The sequence below is a fragment of the Solanum dulcamara genome, chromosome 11, assembly GCF_947179165.1.
Source record: "Solanum dulcamara chromosome 11, daSolDulc1.2, whole genome shotgun sequence".
Classification (NCBI taxonomy): domain Eukaryota; kingdom Viridiplantae; phylum Streptophyta; class Magnoliopsida; order Solanales; family Solanaceae; genus Solanum; species Solanum dulcamara.
In genome coordinates, this window is record NC_077247.1 from 42,630,071 (window position 1) to 42,646,271 (window position 16,201).

The following is a 16,201-nucleotide window of genomic DNA, read 5'->3' on the forward strand; positions in this document are numbered from 1 at the left end:
ATCGGATAACACCACTGAGGTAGACTTGCGATCATCCAAATGATGGTAGCAGAAGGGAGGTAATCGGATGGGAAAAAAATTGTGATGGGGCACACTTTTCATTCAAGTGCCCTGAATTATGTGCTTACGTCAGTGCATGATAAACCCTTTATTCTATTTCTTTATTTGGTACTGAGGCATTTATTTATTGTTCTGATACAAATAAAAAATTAGGTTAATAAATTACAGATTGAAACTGATTAATTTTAGGCCTCATCATGATTTTTTGTTTGGCAGAATACCACTAAATTTAGCATGTTTTATTCAAGACCACCTAAATTATTTAGTAATTTTAATTACTCCTCTGTTTGCCATATAAATTCTTTGTTCATGTGACATTTTTTTAAAAAAAATTATTACGTAAAATTGATACGAAAAACTTTGCTAGAACATCATTTTTCAGGCAAAAAAATTTACGTAGCTAAAACTAATTAGATTTTGGCCAATTTTATTTTACAAATCTTTCCCAAAATAAACAACACACTTGAAACTGATGGTCATTACATCTATATAAGGTATAATAAAATTATAGATCTAAAAAACATAATGTAGACGGTTCAAAATTTATCAACTCCATACGTAATTTTCTAAGTAGTCCACCCTACCCCAACCGTACTCCTACTTCAACCATCTTATACTTTAATAATAAGAAGTCCGCCATGAATTTAGTTAAGTCATGATAGAAACTACAATAAATTTTAACATAAGAAGAAGCTATATATTTTATCAAGTAAAAATGTTGAGCTCTTTTTGTTTAATTACTACCCAGATGCTCGAGCGTTTTTTAAATCAATTTCAATGTACATCTATTCCCTATATATAGAAAATTAGTCTATCATCACCATATGCTAGATGTCTAACAATTGGCTTCCTTTAGAATAGCAAAACATACATATATCTTCAATTAAGATAGCACCTAACTGCGGCCTCCCAAACAATGCCTCAGTAGCAGTCACATATACATTCATTTAACAGAGGGGATAAAGGGAAGAACCTTGTTTAACAGTACTCCTAGATGATCTAAAAAACCAACGTCGTTTTACTGTCCATACATTTAATAAAACACTTCGCTAATAATTCGAACAATCTTCAAAACCATAATTAACAAGAAATAAACCAGAAACTATTGCATATGCTTTAACCATATGATCACATATTTTTGGACTCATCATCCGATTCCTCAGTGGTGTCATTGGTATCTTTGTCGGTAGTTCCAATCGCGGCTGCTGCTTCTGAGTTTCTATTTGGGATCACCTCCGCCTCAGTGTTCTTCTTGCATTGTTTTGCCTGTAACAAAATAGTAGTCCTATCAATCATCAAATTAGTTGCATTAGACAAAGATTTCCGGCATCCTAAGCCGGAAAGATATGTGGTCATGAAAGAGAGATTAGGTGGAACAAAATTGATTAGTTGTCGTGGAAACCCTAGATTTTGAGAAAGATTTTGCTCCTGAAGCATGAGTTTTTGTAGTTTGTCTCGATGAGATTGATATTCCAATCTTTCTTCTTAGAACATATTGATTTGACCCCATAAACAGGACCAAGCATGTTGGTGGTAAAGGAGGTAAAAAAGCTATCCACACATATTACTTGAACGCTGCAATTGAAAATATAATTCATGGTGGATTAACCAAAATTCATAAAGATGGTGGCAATTCATTGAAGTAAGATATAAAAAGAAATTCTTTAAGGGATTAAGTGGGTTATCCCATTATTGATTTTGAGATCAAAACCTATCTCGTATTTGATAGGAAGTATTAGGTAAAATCAATGTTATTTCTATACCAAAATCTTGATATTGCTCATCTCATATAAAAAGTGGGATTGATATAATCCCTAGTTCTGAACCAAATGACACCTAAGAAAATTAGAGTGATTTAGGAAGGAAAAAGATCGAGCAAGTGCATATTTAAATTAATGAATGAACCTGTTCCATAGCACTATCAAGAAGACGCAAAATGACTTCTTGCTCCTCTCTGGTAAGACGAGCCCTGAGCCTAGCTAGTATCTTCAGATCACGAAGCCTCAAATGATGCCTAGGGATTCGTGGTTGTCTGCTAGACGAAGCTGGAGATGGAGGTCGTGCGGCCGGGCATCTGGAATTTTGTACATCACCTTTTGGCAATCGATGAGCATCTGTTAAGTCAGTGTCAGATGTTGCTGCAGAAAAAATCTGTTTCTCGGGAATTGTTGAGTCAGTAATAGAACCCTGCTGCTGTTGATACTCAGAAAATAGCACAAATACTTTGCTTTGGGGGGTTCCTTTAACCCAGCCATCCCTGAAATGACCCTTTGTATGGCCTGCTATGGCTTGGCTTGAAGGAAAGTTTTTTTTACAATGAACGCATTGGTACATCCACATACCCTGCTGCCCATTTTGTCCCTGCATTTTTGTTACTTTCATGTTCATCATTTTAGGGAGAAGAGGAGGAGGAGGAGGAGGAGGAGTATATATAAAGGAGCTCTAACCAAATATTTCTTTTAAAACAGATTCGGCCTTAAAAAGAAAAAAAATCATTGCATCTAAAAGATAATATTAAAAGAAAGTACACAATTGCAACTCCATTATTTTGGTTATATCTGTTTCTATTTGAGTAAAAATAATGAAACTCTTAAGGTTTTTTTTTCTTTTCAATTGATTTTGGCCTAATATGAAAGTAAATAGTTGAAATATTTGCTTTTTAAAGGCAATGACGACTTGTTCCAACTATTTATGGTCCTTCGGGGCTTCAACACATTAGGTAACTTCATCACTAGGTTAAGAAAGCAGGTAAAGCTACAAACTCAAAAAGTATATATACCAGTCAAGTGCTTATAGAATCTTAAGAGTTGATGGTATTTTCCCTATTTTCTCTAGGTAGAGAGATATGACCAGTCAGCTTAGAGTTTATGAACCAGGGAGACCTTAATACAGCATAGAATTAGGATGTTGTTCATTCCATACCAATGATTCTTCTTCCTTGTTATATGTAGATTTTCATTACCTAAATTACCTTATAAGGAAAGGAATATATTATCACTGCAACTCTGTAAGTATTGCATCATTTCCTATTTGTTCCACAATTCACTCTATTCCCTGATGACAATCATACCTGAATCTGATGAGGCATCACTGATATCTCATTAAATGAAGAGAAGACGACAACTGTAGTAAATATCTGCAGATTACAGACAAGGCTTAGTGAAGGATAAGATGAAACGTCTATTTGCAATTTCTTAAAGCAATGGTAGAATTATATTACTGTTTAGATCAAATGCTAGGTGGCTTCAGTTCACAGAATCATCAAATATAAATGAAGTGGGCAAAACAGAAGGACGAAAATAACAAAAAGAGAGGAAAAGAACTGTGGTGAAAGTGTGAAACTGCTGTGCTAGTTAAAGAAACAATGTTCAAAGATTACTTCCAGGAATATGAATGGAGGAGAAAATGCATTAAGTCATGGTTAATTCAAACAGAAACTTTGTAGGTTCCATTTATTTTCCTTTATTTTGGTATTATCCCTTGAAGTAAATGATGTTCCACGTACATGTGTTGCCTTTGATCCCCACTGGTAACCTACTTCAAGAATGGCTGGTAAAATGATAAGACAGTTACAAGAAATATTCCAGCTATATCACTAATTGTCTCAAATTAGTAATAACATGCAAAATGGATAGGAAAAAAGAATGACAGACTAGGTTCTCAAGGCAGACAGATAAATAATTGTTAAACAAGAGTCTAGAATACTTATGACAAAGATAACTATCCTTTTTGTCAGGAAGAGACAAATACCAGCTGAAAATACTCTTCTGAACACTATGATATGAGATGTATGAGCCAACTGAGTATCCTACAGAAGGAGAAGTGAGAGATTGCACAACTATATAACACTAGCCATTGATCCAGGATGAAAGCTAAGCATAAATATTAGTCACTAGTAATATCCAGTGATTAATTCCACTAACATGAGAGATTCTCAATTTCTGAAGATTTAGCATTATATCTAATGGCAATTAGAAAACAGATTCCCGTTCGAGGCAATGAGAAGTAATTCGTGACAGAAATTTAAATGATCATTTCCGCTCTTTCATCCAACAAGTGAATTTTCTTAGAAGGAAAGGTAATCCAATTCCATAAATGAAACTGAATATTCAACAGAGGGAGAAGTGAGATATTGCGCAAATACTTGATACAAGTGGTGGATCCAGGATGAGCTAGGCATACATCTATATCACTAAGGGGTTGTTTGGTTTAGAGACAAAGGATTAATAATGTAAGATTTTCTTTTCTCTATAAGGTAAGATAAATGTAATGCCTGGATTGTAAATGCAGAGATTAGTAATGTATGGCTTGTAATGCATGGATTAACTGGATATTTGATTTGATGTATTAAAAGTTAGTATTCATTCTAATGAGGACTCTCCTATAGTCCCTAAATTTTGTAGACATTGCCAAATCTTGGGGCACTCGATAATTCAATGTACAGAATTGCAACAGAAGAGGGCAGAGGAGAAGGTTGCTACTGGAAAGAATGCTATAGTTACTGATCAAGCTGAGCTAAATGGTACTAAGGGGAAAAGGATGGCTGATGACCACAAACGTGAGGATAAAAATGATCAGATAGGGACAGATAGTTCCAATAAAGACATGCCTGCTAAAAAGGCTAACAAGTATGATATGGGCAAGAAAGGCGATCAATATCTAGGAATGTTGATATGCAACAGGATACCAAAAAGGATGACCAAAAGGCTGATCAAAAAGGGGCAGGAAATGGAAAGAAGAGGATCACATAGGAGACAGAGAAAGGAAATTCTGCTCTCGAGGACAGGCTGAATAAGATTTAAAAAAAAGGAGGAGGAGGTCCCAATAAAGAGGACTACTGCCAAAATCAGAATTGGTACTGAAAAGGAGAATGGACAGAAAGGTATTGATTCAGAGGAACAGATTACTGAAACAAGGAAGCAACAGAATGATGATGATGAAATCACTGAACATGGGAATGAGATTAAACAAGATGGAAATGATGATGAAGTTACCAGTTTCATTAAAAAAAAGATGGAAATGATGATAAAGTTACCAGTTTTAAAAAAAAGGATGGAAATGATGATACAAAACATCAGGAATCTACAGACTACAGATCAATTATTGCTGAAAGGGATGATATTGAAAGAGCTGGTGACAATTATGAAGAGGGCACTGGAGACAATAATAGGGAGAACATCAATGCTCCTGATAAGTCTTCTACCCCAACAGTTGTTAAGAACCTACCCACTATTAACCTAGTGGTGGATCTAAATGACAATATGATTGACACATACAGTTCTCATGAAGTGGTGGGCAACACTGTTGATGATAATGTAAAAGTCAACAGTGAAGAAATCTGAGAGGAAAATGAGACTGTTGGAATGCAACAGTCTGAAAGTGATGCACAATAACACCTAAATGAGGTGTGTGATAGAAATGGAATCTCCCCTGTTAAGAGAGGTAGAAGCAAACATAAAAGAGGTAACGAAGTGCACAAATCCAGCAGGAAAAAATCTACTCCTTGTAGCGGGAATAGAAACAAAACCACCAATCTTTACTTGTTTCCTTATTGTAAAGATAATGGCACCTGGGCCTAACTCAACCCCAAAAGCTAGCTCATGAGGGGAAGATTGCCCAAGTTCATATACGCAAACCAGCCGTTCATTCCCCAACCAATGTGGGACTATAACCCACTCTAACAATCTTAAACAGGCTACTGTGGATCCCAGAATTAATTCTCAAAAAAAAAAAACTGTGGATCCCAGAATCATGGATTGCATTCCTACATGCATAAGTGAAAAAGACAACAGATACATAACCAATGGTCCCCAAGAGAATGAAATCAAGGATGCAGTGTTTAATATGAGCACAGATAGTGCTGCTGGGCAAGATCGCTTTCAAGTAGATTTTATCAAAGTTGTTGGGAGATTATCAAGAAGGAAGTGATAGAACTTGTACTTTTCTTTCATGGATGTCCCACATCACATTGGATCAGGGTGGTTGAGATGGAGACTCGCATCTAGCGTCTTTGTGATAAGAATGTGTCACTGAGACTTATAGGTAAGTTCTACATAGTTGTAGTTAGACCGACTTTGTTGTATGGGGTGGAGTGTTGGTTAGTCAGAACTCTCATGTTCTCGTGTTAAGAAGATGAAAGTTGTGAAAATAAGGATGTTGAGATGGATGTGTGGACTTACTAGGAGAGATTGGTCCGAAATAAAGGTATTCGAGACAAGGTGGGAGTGGCCTCCGTGGCGGACTAGATGCGGAGGCGAGAGTGAGATAGTTTGGGCATGTTAAGAGGAGAGACATAAACGCCCAGTGAGGAGGTGTGAGATGTTGGCATTGTAGGGCTTGAGAAGCGGTAGAGGTAGAGGTAGGCCGAAGAAGTATTGGGGATAGGTGATAAGGCAGGACATGACGAGTCTTTAGCTCATTGAGGACGTGACCCTTGATAAGAGGGTGTGGAGATCAAGGATTAGGGTGGAAGGCTAGTAGTAGATAGTTACACGTTTTGCTTTTCCTTACCAGTAGTATTAGTATTATTTTCGCTATTTTTAGTATTTTATTATTTTCGTACTTTTTATTCTTTACTACTTGTTGATTTAATCCCAAAGGTGAAGTGCCCAACCAATTAGTCAGAGTTCAGAGCCATCAATATGAGCAATTTACCAAGCAAGATTATTACTAAACTTATTCACAGAAGGCTCAATCCTATGCTTCCTCTAATGATCTCTGAGAATCAGAGCAGCTTCCTGAAAGGGAGACTCATCACAGAAAACATACAATTAGCTCAGGAGATTGTTCAAAACGTCAGGAGGAAATGTGGTTATCAAACTTGTTATGTCCGAGGCATACGACAAAATGTCTTGGCGTTTTATCATTATTGTGTTGAGAAAATTTGGCTTGTCTAATGATGTTACCAATTTGATTATGGGCATTATTTCAAATGTATGGTATTTTATTAATATAAATGGCACCAGGAATGGACTCTTCAGGGTGTTAAACAGAGAGATCCACTCTCTCCTTCTCTTTTTATTATTGGGGCTGAAGTTTTGGTCAGACTGCTCAACTTAATTCATAGTGAACATGTCCTTCCTTTCTCTATATCTAATAGAGCGCCTATTATTAATCATTGTCTTGTGCAGATGAAATTGTTAGTTCCACCAGTGGCAACATTAAATCCATCAAAATGATTATGTAGAAGATTCATTGGTATGAAAGATGTTCAGGTTGTGAGTTCAGGTGGACAAGAGGGAGTTGCTCGGATGGTCAGCACCCCTCACTTCCCCTAAGGTTGTGAGTTTGAGTCACCAAGGGAGCAAAAAGGGTGGGAGCTCCTAGGGAGGGGTTAAAAAAAAATGTTCAGGTCAAAAATGAATAGCAACAAATACTTCTTTCTTACTGCTCCTGGTAATGGCCCTAGCAGAATCAACAAGATCAGAGCTGCTACTGGATTTCTAGATAAGCAATTTTCATTTGAGTATCTTAGACGTCCTGTTTATATTGGTAGAAAGAAGGTGGAATACTTTGAAAAGTTCCTCTTCAAGATCATCAAAAGGCTCAATGGGTTGCAATGTGTGGCAAGTAATATGCTTTCTTGTGGAGGCAAGATGTTCTCATCAAGCATGTTCTTCAATCTTTACCCATTTATACCTTCACTGCTCTCAGTCCTCCCAAAGACACTATATATCTCATGGAAAAACATTTTTGCTAGATTATTTTGGGGATCCACCGATGGGAAAGACAAACACCATTGGAGTTCATGGAAGAATTTATGTGTTCCTAAAGATGAAAGAGGGGTGATCAGCAGAAGAATGGCTGATATTTGTGAAATTCTTTAAATCAAGAATTGGTGGAGATTCAGATGTCAGGACTCTCTCTGGGCCAAATTCACCAAGACCAAATACTGCATAAGTGCTCATCCGATGAACAAAGTGAGGATTTATGGTAATTCACACATTTGGAATACTCTTACTAAAACAAGGAACAAGGCTGAGCCAACTATGATTTGGAAAATCCAGAATGGGGAAAGTAGTTTTTGGTGGGATAACTGGAGAGGTTTTGGGGACTTTGCAAATTACTGTCCAGGATATAACCAGCCAGCCAGTACTCAGGTTAAAGATTTCATTTATAATCAGAAATGGGATACTCAAAGATTACATAACACTTTGCCCAACTGGATCTGCCAACACATCAACAACATCAAGATTGGAACACTTGGGAATAGAGACTATCTCATTTAGAAACCAGTTGCTGATGGTGCCTTTTCAAACAAGGATGCTTGGAATAGCATTAGGATTCACAGACAACCTGATCAATTGATCAGCAGAGTTTGGCATAAGAGCACCACTTTTAAACCATCTTTTGTTTGTTGGAGATTAATTAAAGGTAAACTTCCTTTTTGTAGGTTTGTTGATAATATGCCAACATATTGTTTATGCTGTGCAAACCCCCAACCAGAGACCATTCCACATTTCTTTTTAGATAGTGAGCCTGCACAAACACTTTGGAAACTCTTTGGGCAACCACTGGGCATCAGATATCAAGTCAGACCAGCAAGAACTTTCTTACATGAATGGTGGCAAACTTGTGTTATACACAAGATGATTATCCAAGTCATAGCAGTCATTATATGCTGGGAAATGTGAAGAACCAGATGTGCTTGTAGATATGGCAACCAGAACAGGTTCTACAAAAGAAGAAGGTTCCGGCAAATTATGTGGTACCTTGAAGCTGCTATGGATGCTTTTCCTAACTACAAGATGAAATACCAATGGAACCAACTATGTGAAGTGGTGCAGAGGCTTGGACCAAAGGTTATCATCAGGTTGATGAGTTGGAATATGCATCAAACAGGGAAGAACAAAATTAATACAAACGGGAGCTGCTTGGAGCAAACTGGAAAGGCTGGCATTGGTGGTGTGGCAAGAGATGACACTGGAAATTTTCTGTTTTCCTTTGCTGCCCCAATAAAGTGCAACAATCATCATGTCGTAGAAGCCATGGCACCCAAATATGCTGGGCAATGGTTGAAAGACAATGGCTTAAGACAGGACACTTATTGAGATTGACTCTATGATTGTGGTAGATATGCAGAGGAGCAAGAACACTAGCAATCTCTTTCTCACACCTATTATTGAGGAAATCTTTGCCCTGGTGGATCACACAGAGGTAACCTTTACTCATTGCTATAGGGAAGCCAATAACGTCGCAGACTATCTAGCAAAGTGAGCTACTTCTTCGGAAGACCGTCTTTTTGTACACAATGATCATCTACCAGAAGGGGTCAAAGGGCCTAATAGATTGCTCGCAATCAGTATTTATATATCAGGGACCCCCCACCGCATCCCACCCCACTAACTTATGTAGGAATTATTCATGAGGAAAAATGAAGTAACAACTTAACATCGTTATAATAGTGTATAATTCTACAAGGAGATTAAATCTCCACATATAGCAAACCAACCAAAGTCCAAACAACGACAGACAACGTATACCCAGTGATTAATTACAGTAACATGAATTTTCATTCTAGCATTTAATACATGTATACCCAACAATATAGATTCTCAATTACAGAAGATTTAGTAGTATATCTCATGGCAATCAGAAAAAAGGAAATTTTTCCTTTTCCCCTTTAATTATGTATAGTAGTAGTTAGCTCCAATACATGAGCTAACTATGGTAAGATCACGGAGCTAACAAAGTCCAATTATCAGTACTTTTACCTGGGGAATTGACAATGGCAGATAGAGGGTTATAAAGGCAAACGGAGCCAATTTCTTCAGCAACTTCACCTCACATACTAATTTTTTCTCCTTTTGGGTAAATTGGTTGTTTTCTTTATACACCTAAACAATCAAAGCTGCTTATACACCCCCCCAAATTACAAAGAAATGGAGAAAACTAAGAAGTGGGTAATTCTGAAATTGTGCATTGTAGAAACACAATGCATTTTTTTTTGCTCTTTTATTAGGGATTTGAGAGGTGTACGTTACCTTTGTAGGTTTTGCCAAAGCATCATAGAGAAGACCGCCATTTTCTTTTGGCTTTGTGAAGGCTTCTTCTTCTGCTGACAGTTGGATTATTGCAGTGTGAAAATAGATTGAGTAAAGTGCATATTTGGTACATAATGTTTTAGAAAGTTTTATTTGGTCCCTAAATGTTTTATTCATTTTCTAAATTGATAAATTGAACTTTTTAGTTGTAATATCATTTTTTTTCTAAGACCACCTTAGCTTGGTCTAAAACCTTGAGTTTAAGGTGGGTTATTTTATTAATTGAAAAATAAATTATTGAGGGGAAAAAGGGTTTGCATTAATGATTGTGCATAGAAGCGGATTCAGAATTTAAAGATTTTGAGGGTTTTTATTTTTATGTATAAAATATGCCTACGAATAGCAAAAAAGATTGAATAGCAATGAAAATTATAAATTAACAATTTAAAACATGATTCGTTGTCTCTATTCATATAGATTTATTATGGGGCATATGGGGTGGGGGTGAGGTGGGATGTGGGGAGAGAGGGAGTATTTAAAGATAGTAAGTATCATTTAACATGTTCGAACAAGATATTACAATAAAAAATATTTTAAAATAATATTTTAATATTATCTGCAGTGACAGTAACACTACTAGAACTCCTAATGGGTAAAGGAATTGATTCAATAGGTGTAACAGCCAATGAAACATTTACATTTATTTGGTTTTCATGTGAAATCTGTTGATTAAGACGACAGACAAACAAGTCTGCTTGAATAAGCAAAGGATCAGTTGCAGGTGAAGGTACAACAACATGAGGCACTGTAGCTTGCTGCGATTGGTCATAAATTGATTGTGGATGGCTAGGAAGTCTGTGAGGCCCCTGAACCATCGGATTCCTCGTACTGGGATGGTAAAAGCGTCCCTTGCCTCGTACCACAGTTGGGGTAGATTTGCGTTTACCCAACTGTTGGTAGAGGGTTGGCAGGTTAGCGAATGGGCAAAAAAACTTGTAATGGCGGACACCTCTTATCCAAGTTCCCTGAGACATGTGCTTGCGTTGGTGCCCAGCAAGCCCTTGGCTCGTGGTGAAGACCTCAAAAAAAGTCCATCACTTATAACACCAAACACCTGTAGGCCTTGTTATACCTTGATGAACCATTTTGCTTGATGGTTGTTGTTGCTACATTTTTCGTAAAAGATTTTTTGGTGAACTTGAGAAATGAATTGGTGAAGAACTGAAGAAATGTCCATTAAAATATATAAGATCCAAACTTTCAATAAAATAATAACAATGTTTGCATGAGTAAGGTAAGAAGTTAAATATATTGATTATGGTCAAAGGATAATTCAAGATATTTCTTAAAAAAGCAACCCAGTTATGACCTGTTTTAGATTTTGTAACCCCAAATCAATGTTTTTCCTGCTTCCTATTCTTTTTCCTCTCTTTCGCTTATTAGACTCAAAACAAAATTCTAGAATTTCTAATCAGATTTTTATTAACTTTTTATTGATGATTATTATTATTTCTTTTTTGAACAACTCTGTCTTATTTTAGATTATTATTATTTTTTAACAATGGATAATAGTTGTAAGTTGAATAGATAAAAGTTGTTATTCATCTAAATTATGTCATTTATTTCTATTTAGGGGTTTGGGGTGTTTGTTATTTTGTTTAATTTGATTTTCATCGAAAAAATTAAATTAAATAGGTTGATAGAAAAAAAATATAAGTAACTTCTAAGCTATGACTTGAATTTTAGGGACACACCTTTCTTTCATGGGGTCCTATTGCCAATGCTAAATAATCACATTTTTTTAATTTGGACATGACCAAATGCACACAATACAAATAACCTTACAAAGTTGTATGAGTATTTTGCATCACAAACTCAATTTTGTATCCCTTTCGTGACTTGTGAAATAATTCTTGTAAATTGAATAAAAACAAGAAGTTATTATTTGTCTAAAAAGCTGTCATCTATTTTTATTAATGGGTCAGGATTGTTTGCAATTCTGATTAATTTGACTTTCACCGAGAAAAATAAAATAAAATTGGTTTAATCATACAAACAAACAAAAAATCAACCAAATCGGATGTTTTTTTATTTGATTTTCTTTTAATTGAGTTGCTTAAGTTTTTCCTTGTCACATAAAGTACAAATTCAATTTATTATTACAAATTCATTAATTCAATCAAACAAGAGCTACAATTAAAATTAATTATCACATGACAGTATATTTAACTAAGTTGTATTTGATTTTCATTTCTTCTTTGAGAAATATTATTTCTCTCCTCGTGTTTAACTTTTTCTTTTCTTTTTCTCTTTTGGTTTTTTCTTTTCTTTTACTTCTAATTAATTTGCATGTATTTCCGAATAATATAATACTTTCGATATAGTGTATCTTCTTGTTTAAAAAAGTAGGGGAAAAACAATGATAGAGAACAAAGAATGATGATAAAAATGAAAAGAAAAAAAAACTCAAACCATTGAAATTAAAATTGAAATCAAATTCAAAGGAAACACACAGAAAATAAGAAGAATAAATAAAAGCAATAGAAAAAGAAAAAACAATAAAGCAAGGTAAAAATGAAAGAAAAATAAAAAATTAAAGTTAAAATATTGTATATACACGTAGCAGTGCGTGTATATCATCATAACTAATTAAATTGAATTGTGACTCTACATCAACACATAAGGGTGCAAAGAAATACAAAAAAATATATGAGAAAGACCAATCAAATCAGTTGTTTCATTTGATTTTCTTCAACTTATTTTCTTAAGTTTTTTTTTCTTTTAAGATGAAATACAAATTCAATTTGTTCAAATACAAATTTGTTAATTCAATCAAATGAGAGTTACAAGTAAAATTAATTACCATATGTCAATATATTAAAATATGAAACCAAGTAATATTTGCTATCAATATTTTAAATGTTTAAATGTTTTTCAAATAAAATTATTATTTACTATCCAATCAAACACCCCAAAAAAAATATTTCTGAAAAATATTTCTGTGATACCAAACAGTTTTAGTTTTAGTTTTCATTTGAATGGGGATTTTTAAATTTTAGAGGAAATCATAGAGTTATAAGTTTTAAATGGTTAACATTTAAAATGACATGTTTTCAAGTGTTATTTAACTTTTAATTTCACATTTGGGCATAGGAGTTGTGATAGTGTCACGATTCGAAAGTCGGACGTAATGAATTTATCTTATCTCATCAAGACAAGCCAGTCTAAAATCCAAAATAACGAAAGAATTACGGAAGCAAAATAGAATGAAGACAAGTATAACCTTAACGTTTCGAATACCCTACTGATAACTCAAAATACCTCCACGATTTGGTGTCACGTGTACAACCCTCTAAGTAATACAATAGATTCAAAAGAAATACAAATCTAAATGTGTCACGCCCCGGGAGGGTACCCTAGACGTGGCTGGCACTCGAAAGCCATTTCTGGCTTTCAAGCGAACCACCTGGTCCAGTCACACTTTCATTCATTCACATTCTATCAGCGGAAGACTCAATCATAAGGATACTATTCATAATTTAAGGCCAAAGGCCAAACAAATACCCAATCAATAACTAACTAGAATAAAACTAGTCAAAACGGACAATTCAACACTTCCACACTCTAGTCTATGAAGCCTCTATCAACAATCCAGGAGGTGTCAATGACAAGTCCATGGCTACCAACAATCAAAATAAAGGAAACAAAACAAAGCTATAAAGATAATCTCGGTATCCTCCGGAAATTGGGGAGGGACTCACCAACTAGCTGGAAGTGGGGAGATCTTCAACGGTACGTCAGTTGATGATCTCTAGTACCTGTCTCTGCATCATAAAACGATGCAGGCCAAATGGCGTCAGTACATGAAATGTACGAGTATGTAAAATGGCCGAATGAAACAACATCAGAAAGAATCAAACCAACTCAGGATCTCAACTCAGAAAGAAGAACAATTCAATCAAGTGTCCTAAGTCTAAACAAGATTATGGTTTAGACAGGACCATTCACATACAATTCAACCCAATCCGACTCAGAGTACTATCAATACCTATATGGGAGTTTCTCTTATCCGACAACCATCACTTATGAGCCAGTGATAGTACAACAAGCCGACGTTGTTGCCACGTCCGTTCATACTTTGCCAGGTATGAACGAATCAACCAATTATGGATCCAATCTAACCAAGTCCTATAATGTCAGGACAATAATTTTGGGGAAGCATCCGACTTTAACGGTTTCATCCCCTCCTATGTTTGGCGACGTAGTTATCGGATTTGAGTTATTACTTACTCTTACTCAATTCGGTACTCGATACTCCTCCCAAGACTCAATGCTCATAAAACTCCATCCAATCAACTCAGTCAAATCATATCGACAAGTCTCATTTAGAACCTTGTCAACTCATCAACTCTATCACAATCAAACCTCTCCCAATCATACTATCCGATCAATCCCAATCATATCTTTCAAGAGTAGATTAAATATGCATTTATAACAACATACAAACCTATCCAATCGTTCCTATATTCATTTAACAAATCTTTTGGGACTCATCACAACTCCAAGGTTTTAAATCAACAATGCAAGATAAGCAACATATTTAAGAAAATTAACATTCTTTATCATAATCAACATAGTTAAGAAAATTAACAATATATGTTGGACCTCTCATCTCAATCAACTCATACCAACATGTAGCAGATCACTTTCTTGACTCCACAACATCAACATAATGAAAATTAGGTTAATAGATGAAAAGGACCTATATGGACCTAACTCTATCAATAAACTTCATTCTTATGAACAATCAATCTCAAAAAAGATGTAGGGCACATGGGTGGACTCAACCCATGCTTTGAGTAGTCTTACATACCTTGGTGAAGACTTTGAACAAACCTTGATGTTAGGTCTTCAATGGAAGGCTTGAATTCTAGAAGTTCTTGAAGTCAATCCTTGTTGGAGATGGATTTGAAGGAGAAGAGAGTGGATTTCTAGGGCTTTTTTTTAGAGAGAGGGTGGAACTGAAAAATGGTCCAAAAACATCCAAAACTAGTGTGTATATATAATTTGGGAAATGCCCAATTTGCTCTTTCTCCAAAAATCTAAAAAAATGGGCTAAAGCTCTCTTGGCGCGATAGTGGCGCGTCGCGCCAATGCGGCGCCAAGTCGAATATAGGCTTAAAACTTGCACATCTGATAGTGGCGCGTCGTGCCAAGGACCAAACTATTGAGGCTATTTTATGGCGCTATAGTGGCGCGTCGCGCCCTTACAGCACCAAGCCTATATTTTCCGGGTTCTGGAAAATAGGCTTAAAAACCCTACACATCTCGTAGTGGCGCACCGCGCCAGGGACCAAACTACTGAGGCTTGTTCCTGGCGCGATAGTGGTGCGTCGCGCCACTGCGGCGCCAAGCCCAGGTTTCCAGCAGTTACCACCCAGGCCTGAAATTCCTACAGTACTAGTCCGTCTTAGGATAAATATAACTTTTGACTCCGAACTCCAAAAATTAAAATCTTGGCAGCGTTGGAAAGAAGATTCGAAGACCTTTAATTTAATAGGTCATGGGCCACACAGGTCGTCATATTTCAAAAGATATGGTCGTTAGAAGTCGACCCCTTATACAGACTCATTCTAAAACTTAGCCAAGACGAATTCTTTGGACTTAGCTTGGTTCTAGGGATCCTTTGTGACCCCACATCACCTCTAACACTCTTCAATTACTTGGGAACTCATCCTAACTCATGCATACACTTCACAATAGTCGGGTTCGATCCTACACGTACACGTAGAAGGGTCTGAATCTTAGTAAAGAATTTTGAGGGTGTGTTACAAAATGTCTTTGTTTCTAAAGCAAGAATAAGAACGTAATGAAAGAGTAAGAGGTTTTCATCGAGATGACAAGAAGCTACCTCACAATATCCAATAATAAGTCATGGACTTACAAGGAAAGAAGAAGTAATCACGATAATCGGGGCTTGTAACCTACACAAGAATAAAAGGCAAGGGTGAGTATCAACCAACAACGGTACTCAGCAAGTAAACAAATAACTCTAAGTCAAGACATATCGAACAAAAGTATAACATCACATGCCATACGGACCTCCACAAACTACAACCCATATAGAAATCAGTCCAATCAAACAGTTCTCACTCAAT

General features: G+C 36.0%; 1 protein-coding gene across 2 annotated transcripts; it reads right to left on the reverse strand.

Annotated features, from left to right (window-relative positions):
* Window positions 1–918: 918 nt before the first annotated feature.
* LOC129874629 (uncharacterized) lies at window positions 919–10,125 on the reverse strand. 2 transcript variants are annotated; one of them, XM_055949944.1, is made up of 5 exons: window positions 10,044–10,125; window positions 9,774–9,896; window positions 3,131–3,196; window positions 1,966–2,421; window positions 919–1,326 (listed from the first exon to the last, which is right to left on the reverse strand). In XM_055949944.1, the coding sequence occupies exons 3-5, from the start codon at window positions 3,146–3,148 to the stop codon at window positions 1,189–1,191; spliced, it is 612 nt and encodes a 203-aa protein (XP_055805919.1). In that variant the 5' UTR covers window positions 3,149–3,196; window positions 9,774–9,896; window positions 10,044–10,125; the 3' UTR covers window positions 919–1,188. The 2 variants fall into 2 exon arrangements, with proteins under 2 accessions (XP_055805919.1, XP_055805920.1); XM_055949945.1 differs by lacking the exon at window positions 9,774–9,896 and having other exon boundaries at window positions 10,044–10,123.
* Between the last annotated feature and the right edge of the window lie 6,076 nt (window positions 10,126–16,201).

What these genes read in the sequence shown, in the direction of transcription:
- LOC129874629 (XM_055949944.1), bottom strand. An exon ending in TTGATAGTGCTATGGAACAG is followed by an intron (nt 1,327 to 1,965) that starts GTTCATTCATTA and finishes ATTTTGTTACAG; the next exon opens with GCAAAACAATGCAAGAAGAA.